Raw genomic sequence first — 18595 nt, 5'->3', positions numbered from 1 at the left:
AATGGGAGTGTCTAAGCCAGCTTATGCACACCTCAACTAATCTCTGATGTCCACTGAATACCCTATAAATCCAATGAACCGGGTAAAACATAATTATACATTGAGGTAAGTGGTCATAATATTTGAACCTAGGAAGTCAAGGAAAGAAACATACTTTCTTGACCACCAGACTAACCTCCTTGAATACTCAGGAGTTGAAATGGTTTGTTTGCTCTGAAAATACAAAAATGTACCATAGTTGAAACTAGTTGTTAGAATTGAAATTTCTTCCATGGAATTATATACATCAATAATTGATTAATTTTTTTCTTAATTTGAAAATTCTCTCATTCAAGCATATCTAGAAGGTCTATGTACCTGAAGTCTATGCACAACCAAGAAAATTAAGGTTTAAATTATGTAACTGTTATTATCAATCTGTTGGCCTAAAAGAGTCGAGAAGCTGATGTTTGAAACGGAGATTCAATTTGCTGAATTAAACATTTAATTTTCCAGGTAGAATCAGGATGGGGGTTGAAATTGAAAGTTCAACAAATATTTTCTATTTTCAGGTGTGTGTAGCTGGGCATTTGAGAGTTGGTGAGCCTACTCATGTTGAAGAATTTATATTAATTTGGAGAGATGGAATTAATTTATTTATTTATTAAAACACTATAAAAAGATTGGATTAGAGGATAACATAACTAACAGGTTTTTCCAAAGTCAATGTACAAAATTTTTTATTTTATTGGACGATGGATGTAACAATGAGATTAACCACTTTGGAAATTTATTAAATTCTTAGATAAAAAAATAATTGTTACCAAATCATAAACCTAATGAAAGTGAAAGCTTTCAATTGTAAAGTTATTAGGCTTGCATTTATTAGTTTTCTCGTCAATTAAAGTACAAATGTCGTTATGATAAGATTTTGGAAAAAAAAAATCTAAAGTGGGACAGACATATTTGTTATCAGTATTTCTGTTTAATAAAAACATATCATACATACGTTAGTTTTCTCTTTTATTTATTTGACCAGTTTGTGATCGATAATATTAAAAATAAAATAATATATAACATATTTAAAACAACTACTAAAATAGTTTTGTGAACAAAAATTAATGTATTACACCAGCCCCCAACAATTTACCGAATAAATTAATAAGTCGGGCATTCCCAGCCCACCAAGCGAAACCGGTGGTTTATTGATCACGATCGGTTATGGCTAAAGCTCTATTAAAAAGCGTTTTCATCTCCAAGTTAGGGTTCGTTAGGCCCAAAGCTTCATCATGGGCTAGTACAGAAGCCCAATTACAAAAGGGCCACATCTTTCACTCTACAAAATAATAGAGTCCATGCAACTTTTTCTTTCCTTGTTAAGTTACAGCTTTACAGGCTTACAGAAGCAAAAAAGTCAAAGCCGAATTTTTGTAGGAAATAATATCTTTGAATTATTTAATTTTATCTCATGTTTTCAAACAGTTTTATTCTAAAAAAAAAAAAAAAATCTCCCACAAAAACATGATCTAACATTTCATTTATAATACATGTATACTAAAATTAAATAAATTCATACCAGAATTTCAAAAAGCATATACGATACTAAAAAACAATACATGGATAAAACAAAAGAAAATATCCATGTACAAATAGTATGTGAAAGGAATTTTACTATTCTTTACTTTAGAGATAGAAAAATAAGTGTGGAATGTGGATCATCCATAATATTTTCAATAAGTATGAATTTTCCATAATATTTTTCAATTGTGCTTATATTCATCGTTGTCGGAAGTCGGTGCTATATCCATTACCAATTTAGTCAATCTAATCCTCAAATAAAAGTAAGAGTTTTTGACCAATTTGTACCTAGAACACAAACTATTGGCTCCTATAATGAAAAATTATGCAAAGAATTTCAGTATCACTAATAAAGGTGATGGTCCATCCTTGTTCTTATCTTTAATGTATGATAATAATTTATTTCTTTTACTAATCGTTGACCATAATCCTAATTTTCTATTTGATAAAAGTATAAATCAAATCAAGGGGGAATCCTGATTCAGAATTCCAATTTTATATGTGATGAGATCATCAGAATTCTAGCTTCATATATGATACAATAATGTTTTGCTTATCACTGAATTATACAACCAAACAAAAATTATATAAAATTTATGTAAAATAACTACTATATCTATTGTTTTTTATCTGATTATATGACTCAATTGAAGTATAACATTTATGTTAAGATCATCAAAAATTAACAATCAAAGAGGTTTCTGAATTAACTGCAAATATTTCAACTACCATCTTAATTATTGCAATAAATGCTTTCTCTAACTTATATTTTTTATTTTCTGATCTTTCTTGTAAAGTGTAACAAGCTTGCATGTGTCCTTGGCAATAAAGATGGCAATAAAAGCACAAAAGAAAGAAAGTTAAGGATCCCACTTCCCATAACCATAAGCGCTTTCTACCGACTTCTGCTTTCCAGTTAAGCCTCAGTAACCTACAAGAATCAATTCCATTTCCTCCCTGCTTCTACTTTGCTTTTGTTTTATTTTATTTTATTTTTTTTCCTCTCCTTTCTTCATCTCCATCTTTTCCTTTTCTTGCTCATTGCATGCCGTTTCCTATGTGTTCTTTTGTACAAAATCTCACTTATTAATTGGATATCAACAATATATCAACAATCTATATGATTATTCATTTTAAAATTTTCTACCCACTTCGTGAAGTGGGATTTGAAGAGTTATCACCATTATGTATTATTTTATCTATCTCATTTAATGAAGTTCTACTTAAACCATCTAGTTATAATATTACACTCACAAATAATTTTTTCTTACAAATGCAACGTGTTAGCTTATAATTGGTCAGCTCGCAATAGGTCTTATCTGACCAATTGCGAACTGTTATGTCGGCGTTTGTGAAAGAAAATTGTGAGAAATATTTGTCAATCTATCTTTATTCCAAACCAATATAATCTATATCGGAATGAGTCATCATTAGTACCAATTGGATAAGTTTTTCTCTCATTATAGACTTTATGAATATAGTTTTTTATAAAAAGAATATTTAATTATTTTGATTTAAAAAATGTAAAAGAGTTTTTTGATATTCAAATTATTAAAAATATAAAAAAGAATCGAATCAAACATTTTAAACACTTTAAACATTTTAATGAAGCCTACAACAAGTTTTCAGGAAAACTTTAAACTGTTTTAGCATACTTATTACAACAGCTTATTTAACAATTTGTAACCTCTTTTTAGCTGTAACAAAAAAATAAAATAAAATAATAATAATAATTTATAGACTCAACCAATACATGTGCTAAACTGCTAATTGATTTTGCATTTTGTTTAGTTTTTGCTGTGTATAAATACAAAGGCTTAGAGTAACTCAAGTCACTCAACACATATATAGAAAGAGACTAGTGAAACAAACAGCTTGACCAGGAACAATCTCCTCGGCTCCTGCAACTTTTTATTTTTTATTTTTACACCAAGTAGTAATAACAGTCTGACCACTAAAATACAAAATGAAGAAGCACTTCTTAGCTTTCTGCTTCTTCTTTTGTTTCTTTGTCACACAAACAACTTCTTCTTCTTCTTCTTCTTCTTCTTCTTCTTCTTCTGTAAAAGACAAGAAGCTGGCTGAGTTCCAAGCAAAAATCCAAAATATTTCTCCCCCTAGTTTGCCTCCTGCAGCTTCAGACACCAAAAGGGTAATTGAGTCTCATAACTCATATTTCATCATTTGTAGATTTTTGTTTTTGTGTTTACTGTTTTTGAAAATATGTTGCAGAATGGGAGAGTTTTTTACCCTATTGGATATGGAGCAGACCCAACTGGAGTACAAGAGTGTAGTGATGCTTTTCTTCAAGTTATGGATGAAGCTTTTCAGGTGCAGAAAGGCCAGGAAATGCTGCCTGGAGTCAATGACTTGGGTGGTCTTGTTATTGACTTGCAAGGTGGAAACTACAAAGTCAGCAAGCCCATCAGGTTTCCTCCTTCTGGTGGAGGCAACATTGTGGTTAGTACTTAATCCCTCTCTCGGTATTTTCAAGTGCAAATGTTTGTATATATTTTTGAAATCTGGATTACTGTTTATTATAATATTTCACAAAAATCATAATACCCTTTTGAATTTAACAAACGCTGCAATTGGTTATACAGGAGGGTTTTTCTGTTTAAAAATCATAATACCCTTTTTTTTTTTTATATTATCCCAGTTTTAAAAGCCTAAATTCTACCTCTTGACTGTCTAGTTTTTCTTATCTTATATTATAATTAGAGGGTATATCCCGATACTTTAAACTATAGAACTTGGAAAAATGCAATTACTTCCATTAACCAATGATAACAAACAGTCAAACACTTAATATTAAAGAGTGAAGTTTTTGCTGGACTCCTGAAATTTAGTTAAATATTATGATTTAGTTTATTATTTATTCAAGGTCTTTGAAATTGAAGGTGTTTGAAAAGAGAAATAGAGTGTTTTGTGCACTTTTGGTATGTGGTTTTGTGCCCACGTTTTCAATTTTGCGCAGTGTGTTTAGCTCTGCCTTTCATGCATGGGAATGCACTTTTTAAACCAATTCTCTTTTCCAAACTAATTAATTCCTTTTAGGGCTTTATTTATGTTACAAGTGTAGCATCAACATTCACTAATTCTACAACATCTATTACACTCCTAAAATCAGAGAGTTGTCAATACAAATGAGTAAATAAAACGTTCAGAATCTTACATCCCTTTGTGAAGTCATTAAAAGTCTTTTAAAAATTATTTAAAAAAAAAACTGTACAGGTTAGACCAAGAACAAACAACATCATACAACACAAGAGTGTAATAGACGTTTTGCGTGTTAGAAAATCCAACTTACGTACTGGTAGTTGATTTTTTTTTCTTAAAAGTCAGGAATTCAAAGCAGTCAAAATGACCGAATATATGAAACGTTGCTACCCATAAATATATATTTTTTTTCTGGCTGTTACTGCAATGTTCATGTAGGGTTTCAGTATGAGGGGCCAGGTCCCAGGTGAATAAAGCCAGTCACAAGACTGCCAATACTTAAAACTTTTATTAGGAAGAGAAATACGACCTTTTGAATTTGTCTTCGAAAAATAACACTTTAATTTAGTAAAAAATTATTTTGTAAAGGGATTTGTGCCGGGACCCCCCTGAGAGACACGAATACAACCTTTTTAATATTTTTCTTCTTTGAAAATTATGGAACCTTCTTATAATATCTATATACAAGGATTGTCGAAAACGTTAGGGAACTATTACTATTTCTTTTCCACAGAAAATATTAGATCACCGACGGATCTAGAAACTCTACTGTATTTATTAATTTTCTTAGAGTAGTTTGGATTTTATTTTATGAGAAAATCTAATTGTACCATCTAAGCCATTAGATTAACTCTGCAAGGATGATTTGATTTTGATCCAAAGATCTAGATGAACGTAACTTCACTCAAACATTTTTCCATTTTTTTATGCTCCAAAAGCTATTAAAGTTCTCTTTTACTAATTTAATCTAAGAACCTAGATGCAAAATTGTTATTATGAATTGTTAAAGTTCTTCTTTTTATCATATTCGTTCACTTTCTTATAACATTTAGGAATTTATTTTATGCTTCTTTTATTTATAATAAGCATTATATAGTCTTTTTTTATTGGAAAAAAAAATAAAATTTTGATAAAGAATCAATAAAGTGCAATATGTGTCTTTCACCTACTAGCTAATACTCTATGTAGTCTTTTTTTCCCATACGTGGATTGACTAATCTTTTTGACATTTAAAGTTATATCACTACTTGTTTAATTTAATGTATTACATTCATTCATTAATGTGACTAAATAATTTATCTGCATGTTACTGAAATGATGTATGTTCGAAACACTCAATACTTTGTACAAACTTTTATCTAGGTACAATGTACGTAGTCTTTTTTTTCTTGTAAAGACACGCTAATTATCTTTTGAACTTTAAAGTTAATCACTGTTCATTTCTTTAGATTTTTATGTTATGTTCATATGGGATAATTATTACTAAAATATCAGTCTTTCCTAGCTTATTTATTTAATCTAACTTTATATTATATTCATTCATAAATATGACTAAAACATCATTCTGCATGTTACTAAAATGATGTTGTATACAATTTGTAACTTTAAAATGCTCGTTTATATAATTTTATGTTAAGTTCATGCGTAAATTGTTGCTAAAAAATCCGTTTGTATGTTACCAAAATGATGTTATAAATAGTTTATTCAAGATTGTATTTTATTGAAATGATGTTGTGTATAATTTATTCGAGACTGTATGTTACTGAAATGATGCTGTACATAATTTATTCGAAATTGTACTTTGTTGAAATAATATTATGTAATATTCGATAGGCTCAATATATTTCCTAATTTTTAACTAGGTAAAAGGAGGAACTCTACGTGCATCAACAACTTTTCCAAGTGATCGCCATCTCATTGAGCTATGGTCACCAAATTCCCAAGTGAAAAAAAGCTCCATAAACCATCAAAATCCTGATCTTTTCACCATGAAATCACAATCATTCGGAAACTACTACGAAGACATAACCTTTCATGACATCCTCTTCGATTCGAGTTACCAGGGAGGAGGAATTTTCATCGTAGATTCGGTCCGAATCCGCATCAACAATTGCTTCTTCCTCCACTTCTCCTCCCAGGGAATCTCAGTCCAAAAAGGCCATGAAATCTACATCTCAAATTGCTTCCTGGGGCAACACCCCTCAGTCGGCGGCGACAAAATTGAGAAGGATTATTCCGGCACCGCCATTGTGCTGGCCAGCAACGATAATGCCATAACCGACGTTGCAATTTTCTCAGCTGCCATTGGAGTTTTATTAACTGGACAAGCTAATATTCTCACCGGGGTCCATTGCTATAATAAAGCCACAGGATTTGGAGGTGTAGGAGTTTTGATTAAGCAATCCGGAGCTCAATTAACAAGAGTTGATAATTGTTACTTCGATTACACAGCAATTGTGATTGAAGATCCTGTGCAAGTCCATGTAACAAATGGACTTTTCTTAGGGGATGCAAACGTTGTTTTAAAATCAATTAAGGGTAGAATTTCGGGGCTAAATATTGTGGACAATATGTTCAATGGCAGCCCTAGTAAAAATGTTCCAATTGTGAAATTGGATGGAGGGTTTAGCAGCATTAACCAAGTGGTGATCGACCGGAACAATGTGAACGGAATGAAGTTAAAGTCGACGGTTGGGAAAATGTCGGTCACCGGAAATGGGACGAAATGGGTGGCTGATTTCTCTTCAATTTTGTTGTTCCCTAACAAGATCTGTCATTTTCAGTATTCATTTTACATGAGAGGGGTGGCTGCAGGGTTTGTGACACATGCTGTGACAAATATTTCTAGTAATGTGGTGGTTGTGGAAAGTGATAAGGCTGTTAATGGGGTGGTTGCTGTGGCTGTTGATCAGAATAACATGGTGAGAGAGAGTATTTTTTTCTAATTGTTAAGCGAAAAATTAAATTAATAAAGATTTGCATTACTTTTTAATAAAGTTGTTTGTTTTCCTTGCTTATGAGTCCAGCCTTCACAATTTTATCACTTTTTTTTTTTTTTTTTTTTTTACAATTTTTTTGACCTTATTTAATGGAGAAATTGACATCAAATATTTACTTCATTCCAAGAATTTAGAGAAATATAACATGACAATAATTGGGCCCGCTATCATAAAGCTTCCTAAATTACAAGACAAACACAAGAAATGGGTTGGGCTGCCTGATTTTTCTCACCAACAANTGTGAACATCTTGATTTTATTAAGAGTCGAACTTAAACAAAGTTAATTTTTACATGCCAGAGTTCAAAATCTTACAAATCTTTGTTAACTGTAGCTTAAACGAGTTTTAACTACGGATGTTAGGTCCATATCTCATAATTTTCATGAGTTAAATTTTTTTTTTTTTTTGGGTAATCGGGGAGTCCATGCCAGTTTACGTGTATCTTAACTAATCTCTGGTGTTTATTGAATACTTTACAAATCCAATGAATCAGGTAAAACATAATTATGTATTGAGATAAGTGACCCCAATGTTTGAACCCAAGAAGTCAAGGAAGGAAGCACACGTGTTTTTACCACCAGGCCAACCTCTTTGAATACTTAGGAGTTGAAATGGTTTGTTTGCTCCGAAAATGAATGAAATAGAGACAACAACAGGAACAAAATATAATAGTAAAACAAATCAAACAGTAAACAAAGAAAAATAATACGCACGATTTACCCCGGTTCACCCAATGTAAGCTACGTCCAGGTGAGTCAATATTATTGCAATATGCCTCACCTCTCTCGTTTACAATGAATGAATTGCTCTAACACTTATAACAAGAGAAAAGTATATTTATATACTAGGTTTAAGAGATTAAACCTAGTTTTACAAGGATTCCTATTCCTAAGCTCAACCCAAAAAAGGAATAAATAACTTAAAAGAAATCTTATAGTGATTATACATAGAAAAGCCCAAAACCGCCTACGGGCTCGGGGGCGCTGCCCCCGCCCGCTGACTAGGCAACGGGACCCCCGAGTGCGTCTCCTTTACCCATTAATGCTGAAGTAGTCGACAACTCCAACAGAAAATACTAAAATGTACCGTAGTTGAAACTAGTTGTTAGAATTGAAATTTCTTCCATGGAATTATATACATCAATAATTGATTAATTTTTTTCTCAATTTGAAAATTCTCTCATTCATGCATATCTAGAAGGTCTATGTACCTGAAGTCTATCCACAACCAAGAAAATTAAGGTTTAAATTATATAACTGTTATTATCAATCTGTTGGCCTGAAAGAGTCGAGAAGCTGATGTTTGAAACGGAGATTCAATTTGCTGAATTAAACATTTAATTTTCCAGGTAGAATCAGGATGGGGGTTGAAATTGAAAGTTCAACAAATATTTTCTGTTTTCAGGTGTGTGTAGTTGGGCATTTGAGAGTTGGTGAGCCTACTCATGTTGAAGAATTTATATTAATTTGGAGAGATGGAATTAATTTATTTATTTATTAAAACACTATAAAAAGATTGGATTAGAGGATAACATAACTAACAGGTTTTTCCAAAGTCAATGTACAAAATTTTTTATTTTATTGGACGATGGATGTAACAATGAGATTAACCACTTTGGAAATTTATTAAATTCTTAGATAAAAAAATAATTGTTACCAAATCATAAACCTAATGAAAGTGAAAGCTTTCAATTGTAAAGTTATTAGGCTTGCATTTATTAGTTTTCTCGTCAATTAAAGTACAAATGTCGTTATGATAAGATTTTGGAAAAAAAAAATCTAAAGTGGGACAGACATATTTGTTATCAGTATTTCTGTTTAATAAAAACATATCATACATACGTTAGTTTTCTCTTTTATTTATTTGACCAGTTTGTGATCGATAATATTAAAAATAAAATAATATATAACATATTTAAAACAACTACTAAAATAGTTTTGTGAACAAAAATTAATGTATTACACCAGCCCCCAACAATTTACCGAATAAATTAATAAGTCGGGCATTCCCAGCCCACCAAGCGAAACCGGTGGTTTATTGATCACGATCGGTTATGGCTAAAGCTCTATTAAAAAGCGTTTTCATCTCCAAGTTAGGGTTCGTTAGGCCCAAAGCTTCATCATGGGCTAGTACAGAAGCCCAATTACAAAAGGCCCATCTTTCACTCTACAAAATAATAGAGTCCATGCAACTTTTTCTTTCCTTGTTAGTTACAGCCTTACAGGCTTACGAAGCAAAAAAGTCAAAGCCGAATTTTCTAGGAATAATATCTTTGAATATTAATTTTTCTCATGTTTTCAAACAGTTTTATTCTAAAAAAAAAAAAAAAAAAAAATCTCCCACAAAAACATGATCTAACATCATTTATAATACAGTATACTAAATTAAATAAATTCAACCAGAATTTCAAAAAGCATATACGATACTAAAAACAATACATGGATAAAACGAAAGAAAATACCCGTGTACAAATAGTATGTGAAAGGAATTTTACTATTCTTTACTTTAGAGATAGAAAAATAAGTGTGGAATGTGGATCATCCATAATATTTCAATAAGTATGAATTTCCCTAATATTTTTCAATTGTGCTTATATTATCGTTGTCGGAAGTCGGTGCTATATCCATTACCAATTTAGTCAATTAATCCTCAAATAGAAGTAAGAAAATCCGAAAGTTTTGACTAATTTGTACCTAGAACACAAACAATTGGTTACTATAATGAAATTATGCAAGAATTCCTGTATCACTAATAAAGGTGATGGTCCATCCTTGTTCTTATCTTTAATGTATGATAAAATTTATCTTTTACTAATCGTTGACCATAATCCTAATTTTTTTGATAAAAGTATAAATCAAATAAGTGAGAATCCTGATTCAGAATTCCATTTAATGTGATGAGATCACTCAGAATTCTAGCTTCATATATGATACAATAATGTTTGCTTATCACTGAATTATACAACCAAACAAAATTATATAAAATTTATGTAAAAACTACTATATCTATTGTTTTTATCTGATATATGACTCAATGAAGTATAACATTTATGTTAAGATCATCAAAAATTAACAATCAAAGAGGTTTCTGAATTAACTGCAAATATTTCAACTACCATCTTAATTATTGCAATAAATGCTTTCTAACTTATATTTTTGATTTTCTAATTTCTTGTAAAGGTAACAGCTTGCATGTGTCCTTAGTATAAAGATGGCAATAAAGCACAAAAGAAAGAAAGTAAGGATCCCACTTCCCATAACCATAAGCGCTTCTACGACTTCGCTTTCCAGTTAAGCCTCAGTAACCTACAAGAATCAATTCCATTTCCTCCCGCTTCTACTTTACTTTTGTTTAATATATATATATATATATATATATATATTTTGGACAATATCTATTAATAAAGAAGAAAAACAAAACCAGGAGGTCCTATAATGTAAAGTGCTATTTACAACAAATTAATTAATTTTTGTTTTAAAACAAAAATTTTTTTAATGAAAAAAAATAGTATATTTGACTATTTCACTGTTTGTCTTCTCTGAAATTTGAATTTTCCTTTAATTGATCAAAGTGGGTTATATGCACCCTAAATTTTACTCTTCATCCACAATTTTTGTAAGTAATATAATTTTAAAAATAAGTTTTCTTGTCAATTACGGACAAAAAGATATGTATTATAAATAAAAAACCTTATTTAATTTTTATGAGAATGTTAAAAGATTTTGATAACAGTTAATGACATCAGCATATATTGAGTTTTTTGCCAGGAATTTCAGGGTATTAAAAGAACAAGCTCTTCTGGGTATCAGCTGGAGCCCCTCTGTCTCTGTCATCATTCACTCTACTGGTTTTTGCATTCAAGGTCAACATCATGGCATCGGCATAGTGAGTCAAACTTTATCTCGTTTAATAAAGTTTGACTCAAACCAACCAATAATACTATATTCATAAACAATTTTCTTTTACAAACGCGACATATCAACTCATAATTGTTCAGTCCGCAAAAGTCTTGTTTGACCAATTATGACTATCACACAGACGTTTGTGAGGGAAAGTTGTGAGAAGAAATGTTATCAACCTTTTTTTTATTTCAAACCAATATGATATCTACCTGAATGAGTCATCATTGGTATCAATTGGGTATGTTTTCTCTCACTATAGACTTTATGAATATAGTCTTTTATGAAAACAATATTTAATTATTTTGATTTAAAAAATGTAAAAGAGTTTTTTGATATTCAAATTATTAAAAATATAAGAAAGAATCGAATCAAACATTTTAAACACTTTAAACATTTTAATGAAGCCTACAACAAGTTTTCAGGAAAACTTTAAACTGTTTTAGCATACTTATTACAACAGCTTATTTAATAATTTGTAACCTCTTTTTAGCTGTAACAAAAAATAATAATAATAATAATAAATATTTATGACTCAACCAAACATGTGCTAAACTGCTAATTGATTTGCATTTTGTTTAGTTTTTTGCTGGTTAAATACAAAGGCTTAGAGTAACTCAAGTCACCAACACATATATAGAAAGAGACTAGTTAAACAAACAGCTTAACCAGGAACAACTCCTCGGTCCTGCAACTTTTTATTTTTTTTTACACCAAGTAGTAATAACAGTCTGACCACTAAAATACAAAATGAAGAAGCACTTCTTAGCTTTCTGCTTCTTTTTGTTTCTTTGTCACACAAACCACTTCTTCTTTCTCTTCTTCTTCTTCTTTTCTCTCCGTAAAAGACAAGAAGCTGGTGAGTTCCAAGCAAAAATCCAAAATATTTCTCCCCCTAGTTTGCCTCCTGCGCAGCTCCAGACACCAAAAGGGTAATTGAGTCTCATAACTCATATTTCATCATTTGTGATTTGTTTTTGTGTTTACTGTTTTTGAAAATATGTTGCAGAATGGGAGAGTTTTTACCCTTGGATTGGAGCAGACCAACTGGAGTACAAGAGTGTAGTGATGCTTTTCTTCAAGTTATGGATGAAGCTTTTCAAGGGCAGAAAGGCCAGGAAATGCTGCCTGGAGTCAATGACTTGGGTGGTCTTGTTATTGACTTGCAAGGTGGAAACTACAAAATCAGCAAGCCCATCAGGTTTCCCCTCTTTGGTGGAGGCAACATTGTGGTTAGTACTTAATCCCTCTCTGGTATTTCAAGTGCAAATGTTTGTATATATTTTGAAATCTGGATTACTGTTTATTATAATATTTCACAAAAATCATATACCCTTTTGAATTAACAAACGCTGCAATTGGATACAGGAGGGTTTTCTGTTTTTAAAAATCATAATACCCTTTTTTTTTTTTATATTATCCCAGTTTAAAAGCCTAAATTTACTCTTGATGTCTAGTTTTTCTTATCTTATATTTAATTAGAGGGTATATCCCGATACTTTAAACTATAGAACTTGGAAAAATGCAATTACTTCCATAACCAATGATAACAAACAGTCAAACACTTATATTAAAGAGTGAAGTTTTTGCTGGACTCCTGAAATTTAGTTAAATATTATGATTTAGTTATATTTATTCAAGGTCTTTGAAATTGAAGGTGTTTGAAAAGAGAAATAGAGTGTTTTGTGCACTTTTGGTATGTGGTTTTGCGCCCACGTTTTCAATTTTGCGCAGTGTGTTTAGCTCTGCCTTTCATGCATGGGAATGCACTTTTAAACCAATTTCTTTTCCAAACTAATTAATCCTTTTAGGGCTTTATTTATGTTACAAGTGTAGCATCAAAATTCACTAATTCTACAACATCTATTACACCCTAAAATCAGAGAGTTGTCAAACAAATGAGTAATAAAACGTCAGAATCTTACATCCCTTTGTGAAGTCATAAAGTTTTAAAAATTATTTAAAAAAAAAAACTGTACAGGTTAGACCAAGAAAAAACAACACATACAACACAAGAGTGTAATAGACGTTGCGTGTTAGAAAACAACTTACGTACTGGTAGTTGATTTTTTTCTTAAAAGTCAGGTTCAAAGCAGTCAAATGACCGAATATATGAAACGTTGCTACCATAAATATATATTTTTTTTCTGGCTGTTACTGCAATGTTCATGTAGGGTTTCAGTATGAGGGCCAGGTCCAGGTGAATAAAGCCAGTCACAAGACTGCCAATACTTAAAACTTTTATTAGGAAGAGAAATACGACCTTTTGAATTTGGAAAAATAACACTTTGATTTAATAAAAAATATTTTGTAAATGGATTGTGCTGGGACCCCTGAGAGAGACACGAATACAACCTTTTTAATATTTTTCTTCTTTGAAAATTATGGAACCTTCTTATAATATCTATATACAAGGATTGTCGAAAATAGGGAACTATTACTATTCTTTCCACAGAAATATTAGATCACCGACGGATCTAGAAACTCTAATTATTATTATTTTCTTAGAGTAGTGGATTTTATTTATGAGAAAATCCAATTGTACCATCTAAGCCGTTAGATTAACTCTGCAAAGATGATTGATTTTGATCCAAAGATCTAGATGAAGGTAACTTTACTCATTCATTTTTCCATTTTTAATGCTCCAAAAGCTATTAAAGTTCTCTTTTACTAATTTAACTATAGAAACCTAGATGCAAAATTGTTATCAGAATTGTAAAGTTCTTCTTTTTATCAATTCGTTCACTTTCTTATACTTAGGAATTATTTTATGCTTCTTTTATTTATAATAAGCATTATATAGTCTTTTTTTATGGAATTTTTTTTTTTTTTTTTTTGATAAAGAATCAATAAAGTGCAATATGTGTCTTCACTACTAGCTAATACTCTATGTAGTCTTTTTTTTCCCATACAGTGGATTGACTAATCTTTTTGACATTTAAAGTTTATATCACTACTGTTTTAATTAAGTATTGCATTCATTCATTAATGTGACTAAATAATTTATCTGCATGTTACTGAAATGATGTATTTTCGAAACACTCAATACTTTGTACAAACTTTTATCGAGGTACAATGTACGTGTCTTTTTTTTTTTTTTTCTTGTAAAGAACGCTAATTATCTTTTGAACTTTAAAGTTAATCACTGTTCATTTCTTTAGATTTTCATGTTATGTTCATATGAGATAATTATTACTAAAATGTCAGTTTCCTAGTTATTTATTTAATCTAACTTTATATTAATTCTTTCATAAATATGACTAAAACATCATCTGCATGTTACTAAAATTGTGTGTATACAATTTGTAACTTTAAAATGCTCGTTTATATAATTTTATGGTAAGTTCATATAAAATGTTGCTAAAAAATGTCTGTATGGTACCAAAATGATGTTATAAAACAGTTATTCAAGATTGTATTATTGAAATGATGGTGTATATAATTATTCGGGAATGTATGTTACTGAAATGATGCTGTATATAATTATTCGAAATTGTACTTTGTTGAAATAATATTATGTAATATTCGATAGGCTCAATATATTTCCTAATTTTTAACAGGTAAAAGGAGGAACTCTACGGCATCAACAACTTTTCCAAGTGATCGCCATCTCATTGAGCTATGGTCAACAATTCCCAAGTGAAAAAAAGCTCCATAAACCATCAAAATCCTGATCTTTTCACCATGAAATCACAATCATTCGGAAACTACTACGAAGACATAAACCTTCATGACATCCTTTCGATTCGAGTTACCAGGGAGGAGAATTTTCATCGTAGATTCGGTCCGAATCGCATCAACAAATGCTTCTTCCTCCACTTCTCCTCCCAGGGAATCTCAGTCCAAAAAGGCCATGAAATTACATCTCAAATTGCTTCCTGGGGCAACACCTCGGTCGGCGGTGACAAAATTGAGAAGGATTATTCCGGCACCGCATTGTGCTGGCCCGCAACGATAATGCCATAACCGACGTTGCAATTTTCTCAGTGCCATTGGAGTTTTATAACTGGACAAGCTAATATTCTCACCGGGGTCCATTGCTATAATAAAGCCACAGGTTTGGAGGTGTAGGAGTTTTGATTAAGCAATCCGGAGCTCATTAACAAGAGTTGATAATTGTTACTTCGATTACACAGCAATTGTGATTGAAGATCCTGTGCAAGTCCATGTAACAAATGGACTTTTCTTAGGGGATGCAAACGTTGTTTTAAAATCAATTAAGGGTAGAATTTCGGGGCTAAATATTGTGGACAATATGTTCAATGGCAGCCCTAGTAAAAATGTTCCAATTGTGAAATGGATGGAGGGTTTAGCAGCATTAACCAAGTGGTGATCGACCGGAACAATGTGAACGGATGAAGTAAAGTCGACGGTTGGGAAAATGTCGGTCACCGGAAATGGGACGAAGGGTGGCTGATTTCTCTTCAATTTTGTTGTTCCCTAACAAGATCTGTCATTTTCAGTATTCATTTACATGGGAGGGTGGTCCAGGGTTTGTGACACATGCTGTGACAAATATTTCTAGTAATGTGGTGGTTGTGGAAATGGATAAGGCTGTTAATGGGGTGGTTGCGTGGGCTGTTGATCAGAATAACATGGTGCGAGAGAGTATTTTTTTTAATGTTAAGCGGAAAAATAAATTAATAAAGATTGCATTACTTTTAATAAAGTTGTTGTTTCCTTGTTATGAGTCAGCCTTCACATTTTATCACTTTTTTTTTTTTTTTTTTTAAATCTTAGTTATTTGATGTGTTCTATGATGGTCCATTTCTTTTACAATAAAGAAGAATATTTAATAAATAAAAATATAATGTCACATCCGTAAGAAATGATTTTTTTTTTTTTTTTTTTTTTTTTTTTAAGATTCTTGATCTAATTTGATAGTTTTATATCTTTTACTAAATTTCTTGAATCTAGGTCAAAATGTTAAATAAATTAGAGATGTTCATAATCAAAATTAAAAATAAAAAAGAGAATGTTTTTTAATTTTAACTTACAAACCGAATAACCAATAATCCACTATGATTTTTATATTTGTAAATCATTTATCATATACTGAATTTTTAAGATATATATATTATGTTAAGTGATATATTAACAAACTTAATAAATGCTTAACTAGAAGTCACTTTCAGTTTTAGTGATGTGCCCTAAGGCTCAGTGTGTAAGACACGGGTCCAAAATCAAATCATTGTCCCAAATAAATGAGAGAATGACTTACATTTATGGAAACGACCAGTTAGTATTCAAAAGGTTTTAAAACGATAAATAGGTACCTTCTGTCATGTTTTATTAGTGATTTTCGTTTGATAATAGTGAAAAGACTAAAATGCCCTTAAAAGTTTAATATTTTAGTTTTTTTATAAATTTAAAAATTTTTAAAAAACCCCCCTAAATTTACTAATTTGACTAAAAACCCCAATATATAAAAATTTTATAAAATAACAAAAACACCCCCTACCACCCGCAGTGCCAGATTCTTGCCACCACCGCCGAAATCTGGCCGAAAAATTGTGTTATGACACAAACCTGTCAGATTTGTGTCGTAACACATCGATATGTCCTTTTCCAGCCAGATCTACGTCTGGCCTTTTTCGGCCTCGACAGCCAGATCTGGCCGGAAAATGCCATATTGACGTGTTACGACACAGATCCGAATGGTTTGTGTCATAACACGATTTTTCGGTGAGATTCCAGCCTCGACGGCCAGATCTGGTCGTAGATCTGGCCTTTTCTGGCCAGATCTTACTAGAAAATACCAGATCTACGTGTTACGACACAGATCTGATGGGTCTGTGTCGTAGCGCAATTTTTCCGACCAGATTCCTGTGCTGGTGGCCGGAATCTGGCACTGCAGGTGGCAGGGGTGTTTTTGTTATTTTATAAAATTTTTATATATTGGGGTATTTAGTCAAATTAGCAAACTTATGAGGTTTTTTAAAATTTTTAAATTTATAAAAAACTAAAATATTAAACTTTCAATAGTATTTTAGTCTTTTCACTATTATCAAACGAAAATTACTAACAAAACATGATAGAAGATACCTATTTGTCGTTTTAAAACCTTTTAGATATCAACTTATTGTTTCGATAAACCTTGGGTCCAAACTAAATCATTGTCCCGAATAAATAGGCAAAAGCCACTTCCAACTGGTCTAAACTCAATCATTGCCCCAAACAAGTGGGTCAAGCCACTTCCAACTAGTTCAAACCCAATCATGGCCCCAAACAAACGGGTAAAAACCACTTCCAATTGGTCTAACCCAATCACAGCCCCAAACAAACAAGTAGAAGCCGCTTCTAATTTGACGATATGCACTTATAATTCTCATACATTATAAATGAGTTTGGGTAAAACTCCCTTTAAAAAACTAACTCAAAAAGAGGAGAAGCTTAGTCATACATATATATTTCATAACAGGCCATCTATTGGATGATGTGAAACAAATTCTAAGCTCTAAAACCATTAAAACCAAGAAAGTGATAATTAAGACACAAATAGACAACTTTGGAAAACTACATGGCACGGGGAATTGTCATTATCTTGACCCGAGAAATCTTGTAAAGTGAAGGAGAGAGGCTTAGAAATTAGTGTCATCTTTTTTGACAATCCAATTATATTTCTTGTTTTTTTTTTCAACTACGACAAGAAGGAAAAGAAATTTGAAATTAACTCAAAATCACAATTTATTTCGTGTTAGATACATATTAATTAACATTTTATTAATAATTAATTAATTTCATTTTATTTAAGAAGAATTGAATAATTTAAGAGAAAAAAATTACTAATAATTAATTAATTCTGCATGATGGTGATATGTTTAGGGAAGATAGGACTTCTGCTCCATCAATCACTTTTTGACCAAAGGATCATTTCATCTATCTTATCAAATCCAACCCAAGAAATTACGAAGACAATTGTTTTTGACCTGAGAATAAAGCTGCCATAAAGCTTACAAGGCAAAGATAAGAAAATATTTTTCTTTTCATGGGGATGGATAAGGACCATATTTTATTTAGCTTTTAATGAAAAATAAATAAAAATATGTGAAAAACAAAAAAAAAAAAAGGCATTATGTCTTGCTTATTTGCACAATGTTGCACCAGATTTCTTAAGTCTTTTCCAAACTTCTTTGGATA

The 18595-nt window shown here is 31.1% G+C and overlaps 1 protein-coding gene and 1 pseudogene across 1 annotated transcript; both read left to right on the top strand.

The window, feature by feature from the left end:
• The first annotated feature begins 3443 nt into the window (after positions 1 to 3443).
• On the top strand, positions 3444 to 7522 carry LOC116121403 (polygalacturonase QRT3). The gene is made up of 3 exons (XM_031407360.1): positions 3444 to 3709; positions 3790 to 4017; positions 6420 to 7522. The coding sequence occupies exons 1-3, from the start codon at positions 3524 to 3526 to the stop codon at positions 7500 to 7502; spliced, it is 1497 nt and encodes a 498-aa protein (XP_031263220.1). The 5' UTR covers positions 3444 to 3523; the 3' UTR covers positions 7503 to 7522.
• A 4683-nt stretch (positions 7523 to 12205) lies between these two features.
• LOC116121391 lies at positions 12206 to 16237 on the top strand (annotated as a pseudogene).
• Positions 16238 to 18595: the final 2358 nt, after the last annotated feature.

Source organism: Pistacia vera, unplaced genomic scaffold (genome assembly GCF_008641045.1).
Source record: "Pistacia vera cultivar Batoury unplaced genomic scaffold, PisVer_v2 Contig978, whole genome shotgun sequence".
Taxonomy (NCBI): Eukaryota; Viridiplantae; Streptophyta; class Magnoliopsida; order Sapindales; family Anacardiaceae; genus Pistacia; species Pistacia vera.
This window is presented reverse-complemented; position numbering and strand designations above follow the sequence as displayed.

Coding starts and splice junctions, on each gene's coding strand:
- LOC116121403 (XM_031407360.1), top strand. CDS start 3,524: ATGAAGAAGCACTTCTTAGCTTTCTGCTTCTTCTTTTGTTTCTTTGTC. Junction 3,710..3,789: donor CAGCTTCAGACACCAAAAGG/GTAATTGAGTCT, acceptor AATATGTTGCAG/AATGGGAGAGTTTTTTACCC. Junction 4,018..6,419: donor CTGGTGGAGGCAACATTGTG/GTTAGTACTTAA, acceptor ATTTTTAACTAG/GTAAAAGGAGGAACTCTACG.